Genomic DNA, 19,236 nt, shown 5'->3' with positions numbered 1-19,236 from the left:
TCACAGACCAGCCCATAACCTGGTTTTTGCCCATGGAGCAGTCTGTGAAACTCCCATGGTTGGGGGTAAAGGGTATGCTGGGCACTGAAAAATCAGGATTAACGCTTGTTTGTGGGGGTGGGGGGAAGCGTTGTACCTGAAGTAACTATAAAATACAAGAATGTTCTATTTATAGTAGCTCCCCCCAACATGTAATAGTTTTATGCTTGAAGTGGAAGAGGTGGATTTCCAGATAACATTCAGAATGTAAGTATGTTCTAGTACAGCTTTCCTTGACATTATTTAAAAGAATTATGTGAGTTATTTATTATAAATGATGTATATCTAACTTAATATTCACAATTTCTGCATATTTTTAGATATCAAGAAGGCCAGAACTAGAACTGCCCTTGTGAACTACAAGGGTTTGAGTGAGCAAGAAAGGAATGAGGAAAGGAAAAAAGGAAGAAGACAGACTTGTCATAAATCATTTATCATTTTACATAAAATGTTTAACAGAAAACTTGACAACAAATGTGTTGACAACACATGAGTTAATTTTGTTACTACCTCTCCAGGTATTAAGCAGCTAGAACAAATATATGATTGGGGGATGGGGTGTGCTGAAGGGACAAAAGGGCAAAAGCAGCAAGTTTTTACAAAATTACAAAGGTTAAAATCTTTAAATAAACCTTTCATAAGGTGTAGAAAGCAGTAGGCTGCCACACTTACAAGCGTAATTTAAAAGTCTTCCAGAGAGCAAAGGAGGAAATGATTGGGCTAATTGATTAATTCCTATTCAAGAAAAAAGGTAATGTTTAAATATGGTCTTGAAGTATCTTTTGAAAAATCGTATTCTATAGCACACACTTTTTACACACTTCCTCCAGAGGTTCATGCAGTAGCGGCAGCCAGTCTTCCAAGAAAAAGCACACATATCTCCCACTGGTCCAACTATCCACACCCAACTGAGGCTCTGCCTGGAGACACAGTGAGCTTCTCCAGGCGGGTCTCACAGGTCCAAGCCAGAGTTTCCTTAAGGGTGAAGTCACCAGTGGTGTGTGGAGGAACATTAACACAGTTTTAATGGTTATATATTTAATGTTTCAGAAAAAATATAATTACTATATCAGATACATGATTTTATGGATGTTTTTGCTTAAGAAAAGTTTAAAAGTCATTTATGGTAGATTTAAAAAGTTTGAACAGTACTGGTGGCACTTAAGTCTGGTAAAATCATGAGGGTGAGATCTGCACTGAAGTTTAGGGAACACTGTTAAGTGACAGTGGCTGCCATGAGCTAACTTCATTCTCAATGCAAGGGATCTGAGAAATTACCCAATAGCTCTCTAATTGCCTGAAGACTTTGCTGAGGTTGGTAACTGTACTTGAGCTCACTGACTCAAACTACTGAAATAAACACCTAGTATTCAATTCAAAGCTTTCGGATAAATGGAATTAATAGAAGAATATGTTATGTCCCAGTCAGGCTTCAGGATGATCTCCATATGTAAGACTAAATATTGTGTGTGATTTTATCTAATACTGCATATTTGTAAAAGCCCCAGTTGAACACACTTTTAAGAGATATTTTTAAGTAGTTTGATTACTTATACTTTTCTGTTCAAATGAATGAATCCTCATTATCACTTCAGTGTATCTGATGAGAAAACCAAACCCTTGGATAAGACTTTAGACTTCTTCTATATAAGACAGAATTTCTGGTGATATTTATAAGTAAACAAACTATTTAAGATGCTACACAGAGCTTTAGAAGTCACATGCCTCAGGTTCAGAATCTAAAACACACAACCATGATATTAAATACCTTATGTAATAACTTCTATTATTACACAGTGTAATAATTATGTCTGTTAGATACACCCAGGCTGCTGCCTTATTTAGTTGGAGGAAATATGGCTGAAATAAAGATTGTATATTTAATATTTGCATCAGAAAAATAAATTATACTTACCTTAATTAATGTTGACTGGATTAACATTTTCCACTAAGAATTAGTATTTCTAAAACATACCTGAGCAGCAGAACATACTTCAATGTGTCCTATTCTACACTTACGTGCATTACCTACACTACACGTTTAAATATTTACTCCTTAGTTAGCTAATTTCCCAACTTAGACAAGAAATGCATCCCGATCTTTGCATTTAGGTTAGAAGAATAGATCAGTCTTTTCCATTTATAATTTGGGACATTTAAATTGGTTAGTCAAAATGACACAATGAAAACACAAGAAATCGAGAATGAAGTGTGTGGAAATTGCAAAGTACACTAAGGTACAAAATAAATTATGGCAAATGATAAGCAGTGAAAGCAAATCAAAAATTTTTGTTGCTCCTTTACTTCGAGAAGCTCAGCACCAAGAGCTTTCTTCCCAACACAAGAACCCATCATATAACCTATAAGACACGAACACACCTACATACATGTGTGTGGGCATGCACGCCATCCAGGTCAGCCACCTGTGCCTACTTCACGGGAGACAGCAGCCAGTGTGCTTAGGCAGCGGCCACTCCCAGAGAGCCCACCAGGGAGGAATATCTTTAGTAGATATTTAGAAGAGATGGATCTTAGTATGTGTTGCCAACTTTTGGAGATTAGCAGTAACACACATGTTCTCAAACATTTCTGAGTTTATTTTCCAGACCAAGCTTTTTTTTTTTTTTACAAAGTTACTCTGCAAATCGTTGATAAAATAAAAATTGTCAAATGGATAAAGAAAATAGAAAAAGCTCCTCAGTGGTCAGTCAGAAGTAGTAAGTGAAGACTATAACATATTTATCTGAGTTTCTTGAAAGTGCAAATATTAGTCATGCCTAAGAGAACTACAAATATACATAGAAATTCAAAAAGCAGTTGGGAACTATTTTAGCAGTTGGAAGACACTCAGTAAATATTCACAGACAGAACATGATATTAGAACTCTCTGGCTCTTTAAATATGAATTTGTATGTAAGATATGCCAACAGTTCCATGGCATGTAAAAGAAAATTCTGGAAGGAAATACTAGTGCCAATATCTTATCTCATTTTGCATTCAAAACAGCAGCTTCCAAAGTCTAAAATTCTAACGTGCAAAACATTTTATTGGGACTAAGCTGGCTTTGCAAATTTGCTCATATATAATTTAAAAATTCAATTTAAAAGGGGGGCTGATTTTACAGGTCAAATTTAATCATTAATAGCTACTTGTTTCACTATTAGTCCCTGTCTATTTAACAGAAGGGCTCTAAACGTGTCCTACAAACCCGGGACATATGATTATATTTTACAACCAAAGCCATTACAACGCTCATGTGTTTTTAGACTCTTAATCAGCACAAAGAACCAGCGTGACAAGGCCCTACGCACAGGAGCACTGGGTACGCAGATAGCTCTTGGCCCTCAACTGAGGAGCAGTCGTCCTCTGAAGCAGCTGACAGTTCTGAGTTCAGCTACCTGAATAACTGAGTGCTTTAGAGAGTAAGAAGTGTCAAAACTTTGTTTCTTGAAAGTGTTTTCTATGCTCTGAAGGCAGAGTTCTGTTAGACTCTGACCGCTGCTTTATGAGATTGGGGGTGGGGTGGGCACTGTGTTCCATGACCACAAGTGTCACGGTTCTTCCACAGGCTCTTGCAAGGCAACAGATTTATTACAGTTTTAATTTTTTTAAAGTATACTATTTTCAAAGAAACAGAATGTTTTATTTGACCACAGCTTAGAAGAAGCCTTTCAATTTTCTTTTTTGACGTGTTTGAACAAGCAGATGAATGAAATGTATTTCACAGAGACCACAAAACCCACGTCAGGTGTGAAAGTGCTTTTTTTTTTACCTGACAAGTCAAAACTGTAAGACATGCTAAGTGGCCGCATTGCTGAAAAAAGAAAACAAACAATAAAAAGAAAATAATTCAGCTGTTAGGATATACAGGGAAGATGAAAAAGGGAGGAGGGTTCAAGACCTGTGGTGGCACATTTCACGCTTTAAGGCAGAAGGCAGTAAATAACAATCTGAAATACAATAAAACCATGAGTCTTAGTTTTAATTATATTACTAAGACTTGAAATGGAGTAACAATAAAAGAAAACAAATAACTTTTAAAGAACATGTTAAAAATGAAAGCATGTTAAAGATACAAACATTTTAGAATCATAGTACAGGACTTTAAAATATAAAAGAGTTCAAAAGAAAAAACTAGCCATGTTTTAAAACATGATTTTATGGAACATACAAAATCTTTAAAATTTAACAACAAATGTATTCTTAAATAATTAATTTCAGGATGAAAATGTGGCTCTCTGCATACAGGTGAAACATCTTATCAAAAATCTCATTCAGGTACTACCAGCATCACAAAGTATCACTAATTCTCTATTGTAGGCAGTGTAACCTGGCAGTTGAAGCAAGGCCTCAGGAGCCAGAGAGCCTGAGTTTGAACCTCAGCTCTGCCACTTACTAGCAGTGTGATTCCGGGCAAGTTACTTAACCTCTCTGTGCTTCAGTTACTTCATCTGTAAAATGGGAATAATAGTACCTATTTCATGGGATTGTTATAAAAATTAAATGATTCCATACAAAAAAAGGTGCTCAGAATAGTGCTTAGCACATAGTAGAAGTTAAATAAATACAATCTCCTATGAATAAACTTATTTCTTTCCTGTTGAAATCATTTGTTTTAAAAATTTTATTACATATACTAAAAAACACTGAATTGTATATTTTAAATGGGTGAATTTTATGGCAGGTAAATTATATCTCAATAAAGCTGATTTAAAAAGGTTATTACCAAAGTTTGATGAATTTGGGTATTCATAAGAATGAGAATTACCTATTTCCACTGTAGCCCCATCCATCCTATGCCCCAGGTCAGGGAGGACAGGTGGCTCTGTGGTCAGAAGAGGAGAGAACCGCAGGTCCACAGGCTTGTCAGGCACAATGTCCCCCCAGCTCATGTTTCCGAGGCAGCCCGCATACAGTTCTAACACCCAAATTTAACAGAATGAAAGTATCTCTCCATATGCTTTTGGCAGATGTTTTTAAAGGAACAATTTACAACCCCAAATCTCATAGTATGAGGTGTTAGAAAAGGTGTTGGGAAAAAGAAAATGATAAGATATGAACAAAGACTGATGCAAAAGAATACTAATTTCAGACTTAACAGGAAAAAAATGGAGCTAGCCTGTAAAACAATAGGGAAATAGGCGAGTAAAAGACAACTTAGCCATGTGTTAGTAATCACGTCCTTATAAATAATGCTGTGGGGCATATTTAACGACCTGGGAAGATGTTCCTGCCCCACATAACATTACATGGGGACATCAGACACTGTGCACACAGCTCTTGTCTCCACCTCATGACGCACAAGCTCCATCACAGCGCATGCCTCTGCTGGTGAAACTACGGGTAACAGTTCTTCTTTAAACATTTCCCCAATTTCTACAGTGGGTTTCTACTTGCAATTACATGGAGGGGTAAGGTTTTAAAGCTATTTAGGGAACTTTTCTTCAAGATAATTCTGCCAACTTTACCCAAACTCCCCAAGGGAAACTTTATAGTAAGAACCAATGTAGGTCTGCAGAAAGAAGAGCCCAAATCTCTTACGTTCCAATTAAGATGCAAGATCAATTTTAAAAGTAAGATTCTCATAGAACAATCACTTTCAATAACAGCTCAATTCTGGTTGTTGTGAAACACCAATTCATAAGGTTAAAATAAAATAAGATATACTATAGAGAAAATTGATATTTAATTATTCTAAAGTAGATTTCCTGCTAGTTAGCATCTAACTTGTTGAAAATGAAACAGAAGAATATGTATATGACAAGGGCATGTGATGCCCCTTCTATGCAACGTGCAGTGTCCCGTTGCCACCCACAAGGACTGCTGGTCTCCTGAACGCTCAGCCCCGGCCACCCCCATGCCCCTGACGGGCTGCTGTCGGCGCTGCAGGGGGAACATGTACCTGCTGCCCCGAGCCTTTCCTCTGTCAGTGCCTGTGGGCAGGGACTCTGACTGCTCATCTCTCTACTCCAACAGCTGACACGGCTGTTTAATAAACACTTGGAAAAATGAAGGAACTGTATGTCAAATATCATCCAAATCATACAAGCACGTTACGTCTGTCTTGTTCCTTTCTCTGTCCTGTTGGTGCTTCCACTGGAGTTTATAATCCCTCCTCTTTTCTCCTGAAAATCATGAAGCTTACTTTTCTCATGGTAATATATTTGTTTTGCCTTATAATTTTGTTGAAATCTTTTCTATTACCCCATTATTCCTTCTCAAGGTACAGTAATTTTTAAAAATCCGGTCTTAAGCAGCCGTCCTATAACACCATTTCCTTATTTTTCCATAGTGGTTCTTATTCTTTGAGGCTGTGGACCCTTTAGGAATCTGAGCAAAGCTATGAACCTCCTCTCCAGAAAATGCACATACATACACTTTAGGAAATACATACAAACTTGTTATATTTCAAGGGACTCACAGACCATCCTTAGGCTCATGCAAGGACTCCCAGAATAAGAACTCTCCATTTATGTCATGTATATGTTCTGGCTCATTATTATGTAAATGCTCATATGGATTTGTTTTAAACATCATTTTAAAGGGAAACACTTGCTGCCATAAAAATCAGACGGAGATAAATTCACACAGCCTGCCCTCACTCTGAAGCTCTGTACATGGAAGGTATGTGCTATTATTTCAACACCTCTGGGAGTACTTTTCATCACTGTCCCTGCAGTGGAGACCAGGACATAACAACCAACAAGACAGACGTGGGCCCTGCTGCCACGGAGGCCACAGTGTGACAGAATGGCCAAAAGTCAAACAAAAGAACATCAGCACGCAGTGACTGAGAGTCATGGGAGGCAGGGAGAGCCGCTGAAGTGGATGTGACTGACCAGACGGAGAAGAGGAGAGCCTGGGTCAGAGAAGGGAGGACTAGAGAGACCTAGAAGTAAAACCCACAGGGCTTGGCTGTTGGGTAAGAGCCAGAGGTGATGCTGAGCAATCTGTCCTGGGCTCTGAGATGGGGAACCAGGAGGAGACAGTTGGAGGAGAAACCAGGCGAGGTCACCGCTTGGCTGCGGGGCTTGTCGTGCGTGAGGGGCAAGGAGGCCCTGCTCAGCAGACGGCTGCACGTGTGGGTCTAAACTTTCAGAGAAACCTGCGCTGTAGGGCGGGAGCTGGGGAAACCAGAAACAAACCCTGGAGGAGAATGTGGTTGCTCAGGGAGAGGGAGCCCGGGATAGAAACCAGACGACTAAGCAGGGCTTGAAAGAGGCAGAAGAGGTCGGAGGAGAGAACCAGGAGACAGTGCCACAGGGTCGGCTCCTGTCCTGTTCAGGCACCACGAGACTGTTTCCCTGAATTCTTTGGGCATCTTTAATCTTACAAATTGGAGGACTGCTGCATCAACAAAAATGTTTACATTTTATAATATGGTTTTGCTCTAAATGAAAATCAATGTGTGCTTATAAAAAAATTAAACATAATAAATATAAAGGAATGTGAGTAATAAGTTAAGTGATATCAGTAATAATTGAGTCTCTTATCACATAATACCATATCTTCAAACCATAATTAAGACAATAGAAACCTGAAGTAAAACTATGTATCACTTATATTTCTAAAACGTAATAACTTATCCATGTATATGTATTACAATTTATAAAGTATTTTGACCATGATCCTATTTAATTCTTAAATGAAAGTCATAATGAAGGTGTAGAGGACTTTTTATCCCCCTTCTGCTGACGAAGAAATCAATGCTCACAGAGGTGAAGAGACTGTCCTAAAACCACAGCCTAGAGGTTGGCAGAGCTCTGTCCACTAGGCAGCGCGGTGCTCTCCTACACTCAGCATCACGGGGCAATAATTTCCTATTCCATGAACCTCAAGTATAGACTTCCAGCGTGAGGGTGTGTGTGTGTGTGTGTGTGAGTGAGAGAGGGCCCTGCAGACGGCAGTCTCTCACTGGGCTGCTGTGCTGTCTTCCAGTGATGCCCCGGACTCACCTAACCTGCCGCGTCTGGTTTCCTCTGGTGACACGGGCCGCAGCTTTCTTTCTGCTTTGATTTCTTCCAGGATCCTTTCATGGAGGCTCCGTGGCCGCGGTGGAGTAGGCTTCAGTTTTCTGGCTGAGGCCTTAGAAAAAATATAATGGCTATAGAGACTTGCTTGGGTAGTTTTCCTTATATAATTTTTACTGAAGTCCACTCATACAGTACATTATGAAATTATATTTTACTGATTGCAACACTGCTTGATAAAAGACCATTTTCAAGCAATAGGGAGATTACTGGACTTCACAGTGGTTCAGTCACATGTGCTCAAGTAACTTTAAGGAGTCAGCTTTGCTGCAGCTGTAGTCATGCTCCCTACGTGCTACTGTGACAGGCAATCCATTGAAATGTAAGCTGTACGTTACCTATTATGATTATTGTTTTTGAAAGTAATGTTTTTAAGTAAGTCATCACAACCTTCTTAGATTATTATCTTCGTTCTATAGTTGAGGAAATACAGGCTCAGGGAGGCCGATCAACTCTCTCAGAGACATGTGGCCACTAGGTTGTGTAGCTAGTGTGCAAATCCGGGCCCATCTGACTCCATGCTCTTTCTGCTCCACCAGGACCCGCCTTCTTAAAATTATTTCCTATGTGGCCTCTTTCCCTTATTTTAAAAAGATTTATAAGAGGGATCATTAATTATGTTTTAGATGTTCACAAACTGAGAAAGAAACACCATTCCTGTTCTAGTTACTGAACACACATGGGGTTTGAGAGGCCTTGGTGAGCACTGGCTGTGGAGCTGGGGGGAAGTAAGTGTAGAACAGAGGAAACGCAAACCAACATTCAAACCAGATCAGAACACCCTGATTCCATGGTCACTAGAAAGAACCCCGTCAACAGACGAAGATAATTAATACAAAAGAGGAGGTACAGCAGGGTGGATTTACTGTAAAACAGTATCAAAACGACAATTTAATCAAGGTGAAGTGTTTGTACCATAAAGTAAACAGGGAGGGCAGCCCACACCAGGAACTACTTGGAATTATATTCAGCTGTTATTCTAGGAGGTATTTGGCCAGATTTTGCACCATAACTCAGGTTGTTTGAGTTAAAATATCCTAAGACAGCCTGTATTGAATAATTTTAAGTACTTTTTTGTGAATTAAGAATGTAATTTACAGTTGGGCTTCATAATTCTGAGAATGAAAGCTCAGTGTAAATACTCCTTTAAGAGCTGAGTTCTAGAGGTCATAGGCTAGAGGAGAATACTTCATTATGTGCTCTCCAAACAAGGGGAATATGTCAAATTACATACTGGATTTAAAGGAGGTCTTGATCTGATGAAGTCCAGGATGATTTCATGAGCACTTTTTTTTAACCGAGGGGGAATATCACCATTCACCTGAAAGGAGACAAAAAGTAGAAGATTCATGTGACTACAGGTTTATCATTATAAGTTTCTGGGTACATATGTCAACATATGTCACTTCAAAATTACTGAAGTGGAATCTGGCTCCACCAAGGATGCATTTCAAATCAATAAAAATGGAGAGTAAATGGCTGAATGATTCAGAGCAAAAATAACTATGCAGAACTGAAGAAACTCCACGTCCACTTTAGTTCTACATTTGGGGAAATTATATATAAGATGCATCCTTCCAACAAAAAGTTTCTACAATTATGAATGTGAATGGAAAAAATAATACTACGCTTAATTACTATATAATTTCAAGTGTCTTTGGGACTTCCCTGGTGGTCCAGTGGTTAAGACTCTGTGCTTCCGCTGCAGGGGGTGCGGGTTCGGTCCCTGGTCAGGGAGCTGGGATCTCACGTGCCAGGTGGCGCAGCCAAAACAACAACAACAAAAAGTCTTTTACCTCTTATTTTCATCCTTGTACAAAATCTTGGTAATGGGAAGGAGTGGGGACATGGTTCACATTCTTAGACAAAGCTGAGGCTCAGATCGAGGTGGTGTCTGCCCCCTTCACAGGGTCGGTGAGCAGCAGAGCCTGGCAGGGGCCTGGTCTGACTGACTCTTGCCCTAACATCCTCTCTTTTTAAAGAAACAGGTTACAAAAATATTAAGAAATTTAAGAAAAACCCACCAAAAACCCCCCACCTAAACTCACATTCTGACCACTCAGAAGGCACAGTTGTGGTGACCATAAGTCATACTTATTTCCCAACCTCATGTGAAAAAACAGAACTGCTAGGCACTTTCTGTCATTATTCTCATAAAAGATAGATGAAAAAAGAAATGTTAACAAATTACAAATTTAAAAAACTGATGAATACCTTAAACTTCTCAAAATCCAGAAAATCAGCATACTATTTTTATTATGAACTGCCCGAAAAACCTCTATAATACTTTTTCACTCTACTTTGGTGACCTACTCTTTATCTTGTCATATTTTAATAATTTTATGTTATCAATTTTATTGGAGAGAAAAAAGATAATTTGTTTATTCCTCTAGCACCAATAGTTGATATTTTTTTAATTTTGATAGGTTAGAAAGGTTTCTTTAAGCTTCACAATTTGTTATTGAAATGTCATGCCCAATTTTAGAGTTATTGTAAAATTTGGTCAAACTTTTTAAAAGTATTTTCTTATCTGAATTGGAAGACTTCAGGGCATGGACAGTTTTGTTATGTACTTCCCAATCTTAATTACTGTTTTAATTGCTCAGGATCATTAATCAATTGGTTATTAATTTTTTATTGCAGCTGTATGAGTTTTGATCCTTTTGTCAATGTCACTATTTTGTGTCACCTGAGAAATGAAGTTAATTTAAAAAAAAAAAAAGAACCTGAACTGCTGCTCCCAGGCCCAGTGGCTGCCTCCCACAAATGCGACCACTCAGGGTGTGTGACAAGCCTGCTGACATCATCCACTCCCCTTTTCCCTGTGCCCCCCGCCCCCCAGTCCTGAGTGAGGACAGGACAGCCCTAAGGTTAGAGTTAGGAGTGAAAGCTGCCTGAGCTGAGCCACGCTTGTGACCACTAGTACTTGGTTTAAGGAGTGTGTGTACCCAAGCAGCAGAGTTGGGGGCCTACCGTGGCACCACTCTTCACCCATGGACTTCATGTTACACAAGACTTTTTAAAAAATCCTTATTGTATGAACAACTTAATCAGACCTTTCTATTCTACTCCTGAACAGGATAACACATATCTTTCTAGCTATTTTTTTTTAATTGGCATTTTTTAAAATTAATTTATTTTTCAATTTTATTTTTGGCTGCACTGGGTCTTCGTTGCTGCGCTCAGGCTTCCTCTAGCTATGGTGAGCAGGGGCTACTCTTCGTTGTGGTGCACGGGCTTCTCATGTTGTGGAGCACGGGCCGTAGGTGCGCAGGCTGAGTAGTTGTGGAGAGCGGGTTCAGTAGTTGTGGCTCACGGGCTCTAGCACACAGGCTCGGTAGTTGTGGCACACAGGCTTAGCTGCTCCGCAGCATGTAGGATCTTCCTGGACCAGGGCTCGAACCCGTGTCCCCTGCATTGGCAGGCAGATTCTTAACCACTGAGCCACCAGGGAAGCCCTCTTTCTAGCTATTTTTCGTATACTTTTATTTTAATGTTCTTTCCATCACAACAGCAGGGTTGAGTGAGGTAATGGAGTCAATAAGGCCAAGGTTGTGAGTTCCATTCCCCAAACAAGCACATTAACATCAGTTTCCTCACTAGTCAGAAACTGGATCCTGGATCCCAATTACAAAATGTGTGTCAGTGCTCATGAGGGAGCTGCAGGCCAGTATTGATGTAAGTCAGTCAGTCAAAGTCCTTACTAGCAGGAGGAAAAGTAACAGCAAATTCCATTCTGCTGCTGGGTCAGTGAAATTACTTTTTTTTTTAATATAAATACAGAACACACCCTGAAACAAGCTCTCTGAAGCTGCAACAATAAATGATTTCTAGATGAACACAAATAGTAGGCCCATAAGTAAATGAGACCAGTTATAGAACCTGATCTTACTTTTGAGCCACAATGCCTTAAACAAATAACTTCTCTATAAAAAATGTTTAAGTTTCTACATCTTTATTTTTCTTTTCAATTTTATTTATTTATTTTTGTACAGCAGGTTCTTATTAGTTATCTATTTTATATATATTAGTCAATCCCAATCTCCCAATCATATATGTCAATCCCAATCTCCCAATTCATCCCACCACCACCAACCCTCTGACTATACATTTTACAAGGATCTTTCATTACACTGGACTAGTCTTCTCAAATAATTGGTTTATACTTAAGAAAAAAGAGGTTAAGACAATTAGAAATAAAATGCCTCCTCTGTTAGGCTTCTATTAATCAAAGAAAGACAAAGTTTTCAAGAGCTCAAAAACATCAGAAAAACAACAGATCATCTGATCAGGCTTTAGACCAAGGTAAATAAATAGAGGGAACTTGGTAATGTTTTTAAAAAAAAAAAGACCTTTAATGAGTTATAATTCACATATAAAATTCACCCCTTTATTTATTTTTTTTTGGCGGCACCACTCGGCATGTGGGATCTTAGTTTCCTGACAGGGATTGAACCCACACCCCCTGTAGTGGAAGCACGGAGTCTTAACCACTGGACTGCCAGAGAAGTCCAAAATTCACCCTTTTAAAGTGTACAATTCAGGGTTCTAAGTAGTCACAAGGTTTTGCAATCACTACCAATAACTTCAGAGAAATTTTATCACCCCAAAAGTATATGCTGCACCCATTAGCACTCATTCCTCATTCTTCCCTCCCCACAGCCATTGGCAGCCACTAATCTACTGTCTTACTGATGTGCCTACTCTGGAAATTTCAAATAAATGGAACCCCTCATACATTATGTAGCCTTTTGTGTCTGGCTTCTTCCACTTAGCATGTTTTCAAGGTTCACGCAGGTGGTAGGATGTATTGGTACTTCATTCCTTTTTATGCCTGAATAATATTCCATTGTATATTACCCACTCATGAGCTGATAAACATTTGGATGGTTTCTACTTTTTGGCTATTATAAATATGCTATGAACATTCATACATAAATTTTTGTGTGGACAAATGTTTTCATTTCTCTTAGGAGTGCATGTAATGGCTGGGCCGTAAACTCTATGTTTAACACCTTGAAGAATTAGCAAACTATTTCCCCAAGTGTGCACCATCTTACATTTCCATCAGTGCTATGAGGGTTCCAATGTCTCCACATCCTCACCAGCATGTTATTTCTTGTGTTTTTTATTTTAGCCACTCTAGTAGGTGTAAAGTAGCATCTCACTGCAGTTTTGATTAGCATTTCCCTAATGACTAATAATGTTAAGCATCTTTTCATGTGCTTATTGGCCATATCTTCTTCAGAGAATAATTCAAATTATTTGCCCACTTTCCAACTGGGTTGTCTTTTTTATTGTTGAGTTTAAAATATTCTTTATATGTCCTGGATACAAGTCCCTTTTTGGATATATGATTTGTAAATATTTTCTCCCATTTTGTGGGTTGTCTTCACTTCCTTTATATTGTCTTTTAAATCACAGAAGTTTTAATTTTCGATCAAGTCCAATTTATTTTTTTCTTTTGTTGCTGTACTTTTGGTGTCATATCTAAGAAAGCACTGCCTAATCTAAGATCACAAACCTGTTTTCTTCTATGAGTTTTATAGTTCTAGTTCTTAAATTTAGGTCTTTCATCCATTTTGAGTTAACTTTTATATATAGTACGAGGTAGCAGTCCAACTTCATTCTTCTGCTTGTGAATATCCATCTGTCCTGGCATCATTTGTTGAAAAGACTGATATTTCCCTTTTGTCTTGGGATCCCACAGAAATCAACTGACAACAAATGAAGGCAATTATTTCTGGACTCTCAATTCTATTCCACTGATCTATGTTTATCTTTATGCCAACATCACACTGTCTTGATTACAGTTTCTTTGTAGTAAGTTGTAAAATTAGGAAGTGTGAATCCTCCAACTTCGTCCTTTTTTCAAGATTGTCTTGGCTATTCTGGGTTCCTTGTAATTCCATGTGACTTTTAGGATCTGCTCATCAATTTCTGAAATGACCGGCCAGGGAGCAGCGACAGCACCACACGGGCATGGCACGGGGTGCCCGAGTGCAACTGCCATGGCCACCTCCCTCGGTGGGGTTGCCTGTTCGGGGCGCCTGCCCAGTTACACAGTCCTTGGGTCGCCCGCGCCCCGCGCCTAGCCGTTGCCACAGCTGCTGGAAGAGGCAGTTCAACAGCCAGCCGGGCTCTGGAGCAGCCGGCCGGGCTCTGGAGCACCCAAGCCCGCTTCAGGAAAGCGGCTTCCGCTCCTCGACTGCCGGCAGTCGGCTGACGGCGGCCGACGATCTACATCTTTATTTTTAAAGGTGAGTTATCTGAAGTTCTCTGTTAGAATTAAAGCATTTTACCAAAACATTTTGAAAAAATTCCATCGAAATGTTTTGTACTTCTATAACTTAATGTTCTAAATATAATCACATATGGCTAAGCCATTTAATTCCCATCATGAGCATCACAAATATACAAAAAACAGTGGATTACTATGGTATAGTTATGTAGTTTAAACCTGAGGATTAAATTAAGAACATCTTGGCATACCGCTTCAGATACAGATAGACTATGTGTGAAAATCCATTGTGTTTACTCTTTACAACAAAATTTTTTTTAAAGAAATTAGGAAGTGGCATTATATTGATAAAAGTAAAAATTTTTTTAAAATATATCCAGTTTTTGAATGATTAAATATGAGTAGCTGGGGCTTCCCTGGTGGTTGAGCGTCCGCCTGCCGATGCAGGGGACACGGGTTCGTGCCCCGGTCCGGGAAGATCCCACATGCCGCGGAGCGGCTGGGCCCGTGAGCCATGGCTGCTGAGCCTGTGTGGCCACAGTAGTGAGAGGCCTGCGTACCGCAAAAAAAAAAAAAAAAAAAAATTTGAGCAGCTGAATTTCCACTGTCATTTATCAGGCACATATATACATAACAAGGAACTAATCAAAATCTTAGCCTGTTAGACTAAAACTTGAAAACTTCCCCCACACAAAACCAATCACCACTAGAACTGCCATCTGCCTAGTCCCCTGCACAGAGGCTCAGTATAAACGTATCCAAGTGAACTGCATGGAATTAGCCAGACAAAGAAAGACAGAAAAAAGGAAAACAATAATGGGTACCACAGAGTAGTAACATGTTCTTCTTTACTTACTACTCACAACCTCCAAACTGTATAAACATGCACATAACAGGAGTCCCAGAGGGACTGGAAAGACAAGAAAGGACAAAGAAAATGTGAAGAACTAATGGCTAAAAACTTCCAAAATTTGATAACAATACAAATCTACTCATCCAAGAAGCTCTATAAACTCCAAGCAATAAACTCCAAGAGAGCCACAACAGAACACATTATAGTCAAGTCGTTGAGAGAAAAATATTGAAAGCAGCAAGAAGTGACTATCACATACAAGGGATCCTCAATTAGATGAACAGGTGATCTCTCACTAGAAACCATAAAGGCCAAAAGGCAGTGAGCTAAGTTTAAAGTCAGAAAAAAACACTGTCAACCAATAATTCTGTACCCAGAAAAACTCTGCTTCAAAAATGAAGAAGAGGGCTTCCCTGGTGGCGCAGTGGTTGAGAGTCTGCCTGCCAATGCAGGGGACACGGGTTCGTGCCCCAGTCCGGGAAGATCCCACATGCCGCGGAGCAGCTAGGCCCGTGAGCCATGGCCGCTGAGCCTGCGTGTCTGGAGCCTGTGCTCTGCAACGGGAGAGGCCACAACAGTGAGAGGCCCGTGTACCACAAAAAAAAAAAAAAAAGAAGAAGAAATTAAGACATTCCCAGGCAAACAAACACTAAGGGGGTTCATCACTAGTAACCCTGCCCTAAAGGGAGTTGTTCAGGCTTAAAGAAAAGGACAGTAGACAGAAATTTAAAGCCATGGGTTGTGGAATTACACATTTGTAACTTTTCTGTGAGCTTACTGTATTTTCCAGCTTTTCCATATTGAGAAGAACATTTTCAACAAATAAGATTACCAAAAAACAACCATTTGAGTCCATTGACAGTTTTCTTTGCTACTTACCATCACTTTTCGCAAAGTGTATCTTTTGGATCGAATGTCATCCATTAGCATCTCATAAGGGGTGAGCTGATATTCAATGGGCAGAGGGTTGTACTGCCGCTCTTGGACCTTCTTGAGTTTTACTCCATTCCGCAAATCCCTCATCACCTGCACCCAGAATCGAGCCTGAAAGAGCCAAGGGTGGAGAGAAATCCATAAATAAATTTACTAGTTTCCTCTAAAGAGCTATAGTCGTAAAGAAAATATTAAGAGCTTGGATTACAAACAACCAAGCAAACCAAAGAGAAACGATTTAAAAAATTAGATTTTAGGGTACTATAAAGCAGGTTGGATGCCAGCAGAGAATCCACCAGCTCTAACTGTGGGGACACCTGGATAAAACCCTAATTCACCCCCTGTGCTACCTGCATCCATGGCCTCAGTTCCTCAGGCCCTCATGCTCCACCTATCAGGTGGCTTTGCTCACTGAAGAGGTGTGTGTTTCTCACACTAGACTTTGGGTTTGGCTCTATTACTTCCTTGGCCACTGGAATTTTAGTGGATATGACATGACCAAAGACTTCAACAACAAATGCACAATGGCTTGTCACTCTGCTCCTGTTACTACCATGAGAACATCACGCTTGGGTTGGCACGAAGCACACTGGCAGGATTATCCAGGAGAAGGACGATGCACAGAGTAGAGCCACCACTCTGATCTGCAGACTCATGAGCTGAGTAAATGCTACCACTTTATGCCGTGGTATTTTGTAGTGTTCAGTTACGCAGCATTACTGTGACCACAGCTAACTGATACAGCCATCTACTGCTATTTGACATCCAGCAAGTTGCTTCCCCTTTCTGAACCTGGCTTCCTCATCAATAAAAGAAAATGGCACTTTATAACTTGTTGAGATGATCAGAGCTGATGTACAGTGTTCTGCACATAGAAAATGCTCAAAAATGACAATTTTTATGTTATTACTATCTCTGCACAAATTATTTAATATCAATTTTCTTATCTACAAATAATAGCAAGTTGCTCTGCCTGCCTTTCAAGAAAATGAAATATATGTAAAATATTTATTATAATTTAAAATATATTAAATGTGTTAATATTATTATACTTTAACCTTTTTGTTTTCCTGCCTATAAGCTATATTCTCGGCTTCAGTAAAGAGAAAATCAATATGATATTTAACTGAAATATTATAGGTTGTTAAACATTAATAAGTGGCTCAATAGCTACATAATATATTTATTAAAAATCAAGTGACATATTTCATAAGAAATGCCTACATAACTGATTAAACTTCTCAAAAATGTCCTCAAAAAATGATTTGTGATTTTTAAAAACTGTATACCATTTCTTATTCCCAAAAGGATTTGAGGTACTTAATACTGTGGTATAGCCATCAGAACATCTTCTAAAATATTAATATTTAAGACAAGTTCTTAGATTCTGCCATTAAAGTTATCCTAATATAAATCCCTAAAATATTTAGATCTCTCCTTTGGGAATGCTCGTCTCAACTTCTCTTGCTCATTCCTTGAAGATCCAATTCAAATACCATCTCATTTTTAAAATACTGTCTCTTCTCTTCACCTCCTCTGGCTTTAAGAAAACCTGACATATGAAACTTTGAATTCTCAAAACAGATAAATTAGTGATGATTACTCACATTAGAATCTTTTGCTATAATTTATAGAAAAATTCAAACAGACTCTTTTATATAGCCAGTTCATTCTATATTATTGTTGGCAAAAATTTTACAAATGACTTTTCAGAATCTAAGTTCCAGTTATATAAAATAATGGACAACTGTCACTGTATGTATTCCCAGAGATTTTATCACTTACCCCTTATTACACTAGAAAGATTCTGAGATGTATAGATTCTGCCATTAAACGTATTCTAATTCTCCTTCATACTATTACTCATTCCTTCCTCATTTCATTCTAATCTTTCTAGGTAGTTCACTTTCATGATCTTATGAAAAAGAAGCTGGTGATCTAGGCAAATGTAACTCCCTTTGGAGATAGTATGTCTCTTGTCAGTGATCATACTGTTTTAGATGAGGTTGCCTTAAGACAGTTAATTAAATTTTTGGTTCAACTTTATACTAGCTATTTGCTAACTTCTGAGCACCTGGAGTTATTTACCTGGCTTCAATGTCTTGGAAAACAAATTTAAAAATTTATTAACTGGGCTTCCCTGGTGGCTCAGTGGTTAAGGATCCGCCTGCCAATGCAGGGGACACAGGTTCGAGCTCTGGTCCAGAAAGATCCCACATGCCGTGGAGCAACTAAGCCCGTGTGCCACAACTACTGAGCCTGCACTCTAGAGCCCGTGAATCACAACTACTGAAGCCCTCACGTCACAACTACTGAAGCCTGCGTGCCTAGAGCCCGTGCTCTGCAACAAGAGAAGCCACTGCAATGAGAGGCCCATGCACCGCACTGAAGAGTAGGCCCCACTCGCCGCAACTAGAGAAAGCCCGCGTGCAGCAACGAAGACCCAACGCAGCCAAAAATAAATTAAAAAAAAAATTTATTAACCAAGATGACATACACCTAGAGCAACACTATGCAAAGGAAACTGATCATCAATATTATTCTAAAGTGACAATACTAGCTTATAAGACAATATAGCCTACTTGTTTTTTAACTTTACCCTTAAACATTCCTGATTAATATCATTCCAAATATCTCAGGAAAGATATCGTCCATAAATTAAGAATTTGCTAACAGGAAACACCCAAATGACCATCAACAGAAGAATGGATAAACAAATTGTGGTACTTACATACAATGGAATACCTCTCAGCAATAAAAAGTATAAACTATGATACAGGCAACAACATGGATGAAATCTCCAAAGAATTATGCTGAATAAAAGAAGCCAAAAAAACCCTTGTATATACTATGTGATTGTATTTACATAAAAGTGTACAAAATGCAAGCTAATCTATAGTGACAGAAAGCAGATCACTGGTTGCCTGGAAACTAGGGAGGAGGGAGGCAGGAAGTAGGGTTACAAAGCAATACGAGGAGACGTGGGGTGATGGACAGGCTCACTGTTTTCTTATGGTGATGGTTTGTTTCACAGGTGTGAATGTGTATGCGTATATGTCAAACTTATCAAACTGTACTTTTTAAACCTGTGCAGCTTGTTGTATGTAGATTACACCTTAATAAAGCTGTCAGAAAAGAAT

General features: G+C 39.0%; 2 protein-coding genes across 5 annotated transcripts in view; one reads left to right on the top strand and one right to left on the bottom strand.

The window, feature by feature from the left end:
• The window catches only part of PRELID3A (PRELI domain containing 3A), a 108,709-nt gene extending 103,914 nt beyond the window's left edge, over positions 1-4,795 (top strand). For both annotated transcript variants that reach the window (XM_027088528.1, XM_027088538.1), the window contains exon 7: positions 360-4,795. In XM_027088528.1, the coding sequence (XP_026944329.1) occupies positions 360-381 (22 nt within the window). In that variant the 3' untranslated portion in view covers positions 382-4,795. The remainder of the gene's footprint in view (positions 1-359) is intronic.
• SPIRE1 (spire type actin nucleation factor 1) overlaps positions 1-19,236 on the bottom strand; it is a 211,915-nt gene that overhangs the window by 27,585 nt on the left and 165,094 nt on the right. For 2 of the 3 annotated variants that reach the window (XR_003429070.1, XM_027088518.1), the window contains exons 6-9: positions 16,043-16,207; positions 9,304-9,390; positions 7,995-8,124; positions 4,808-4,864 (exon numbers count right to left, since the gene is read on the bottom strand). Coding sequence is in view for 2 of the 3 variants with exons in the window: in XM_027088518.1 (XP_026944319.1) it covers positions 4,808-4,864; positions 7,995-8,124; positions 9,304-9,390; positions 16,043-16,207 (439 nt within the window). In the remaining variant the exon portion in view is untranslated. The remainder of the gene's footprint in view (positions 1-4,807; positions 4,865-7,994; positions 8,125-9,303; positions 9,391-16,042; positions 16,208-19,236) is intronic. The other variant, XM_027088519.1, reaches the window with a different exon arrangement.

Source organism: Aethalodelphis obliquidens, unplaced genomic scaffold (genome assembly GCF_003676395.1).
Source record: "Aethalodelphis obliquidens isolate GAN/ISIS:26980383/991018 unplaced genomic scaffold, ASM367639v1 scaffold63, whole genome shotgun sequence".
Classification (NCBI taxonomy): domain Eukaryota; kingdom Metazoa; phylum Chordata; class Mammalia; order Artiodactyla; family Delphinidae; genus Aethalodelphis; species Aethalodelphis obliquidens.
This window is presented reverse-complemented; position numbering and strand designations above follow the sequence as displayed.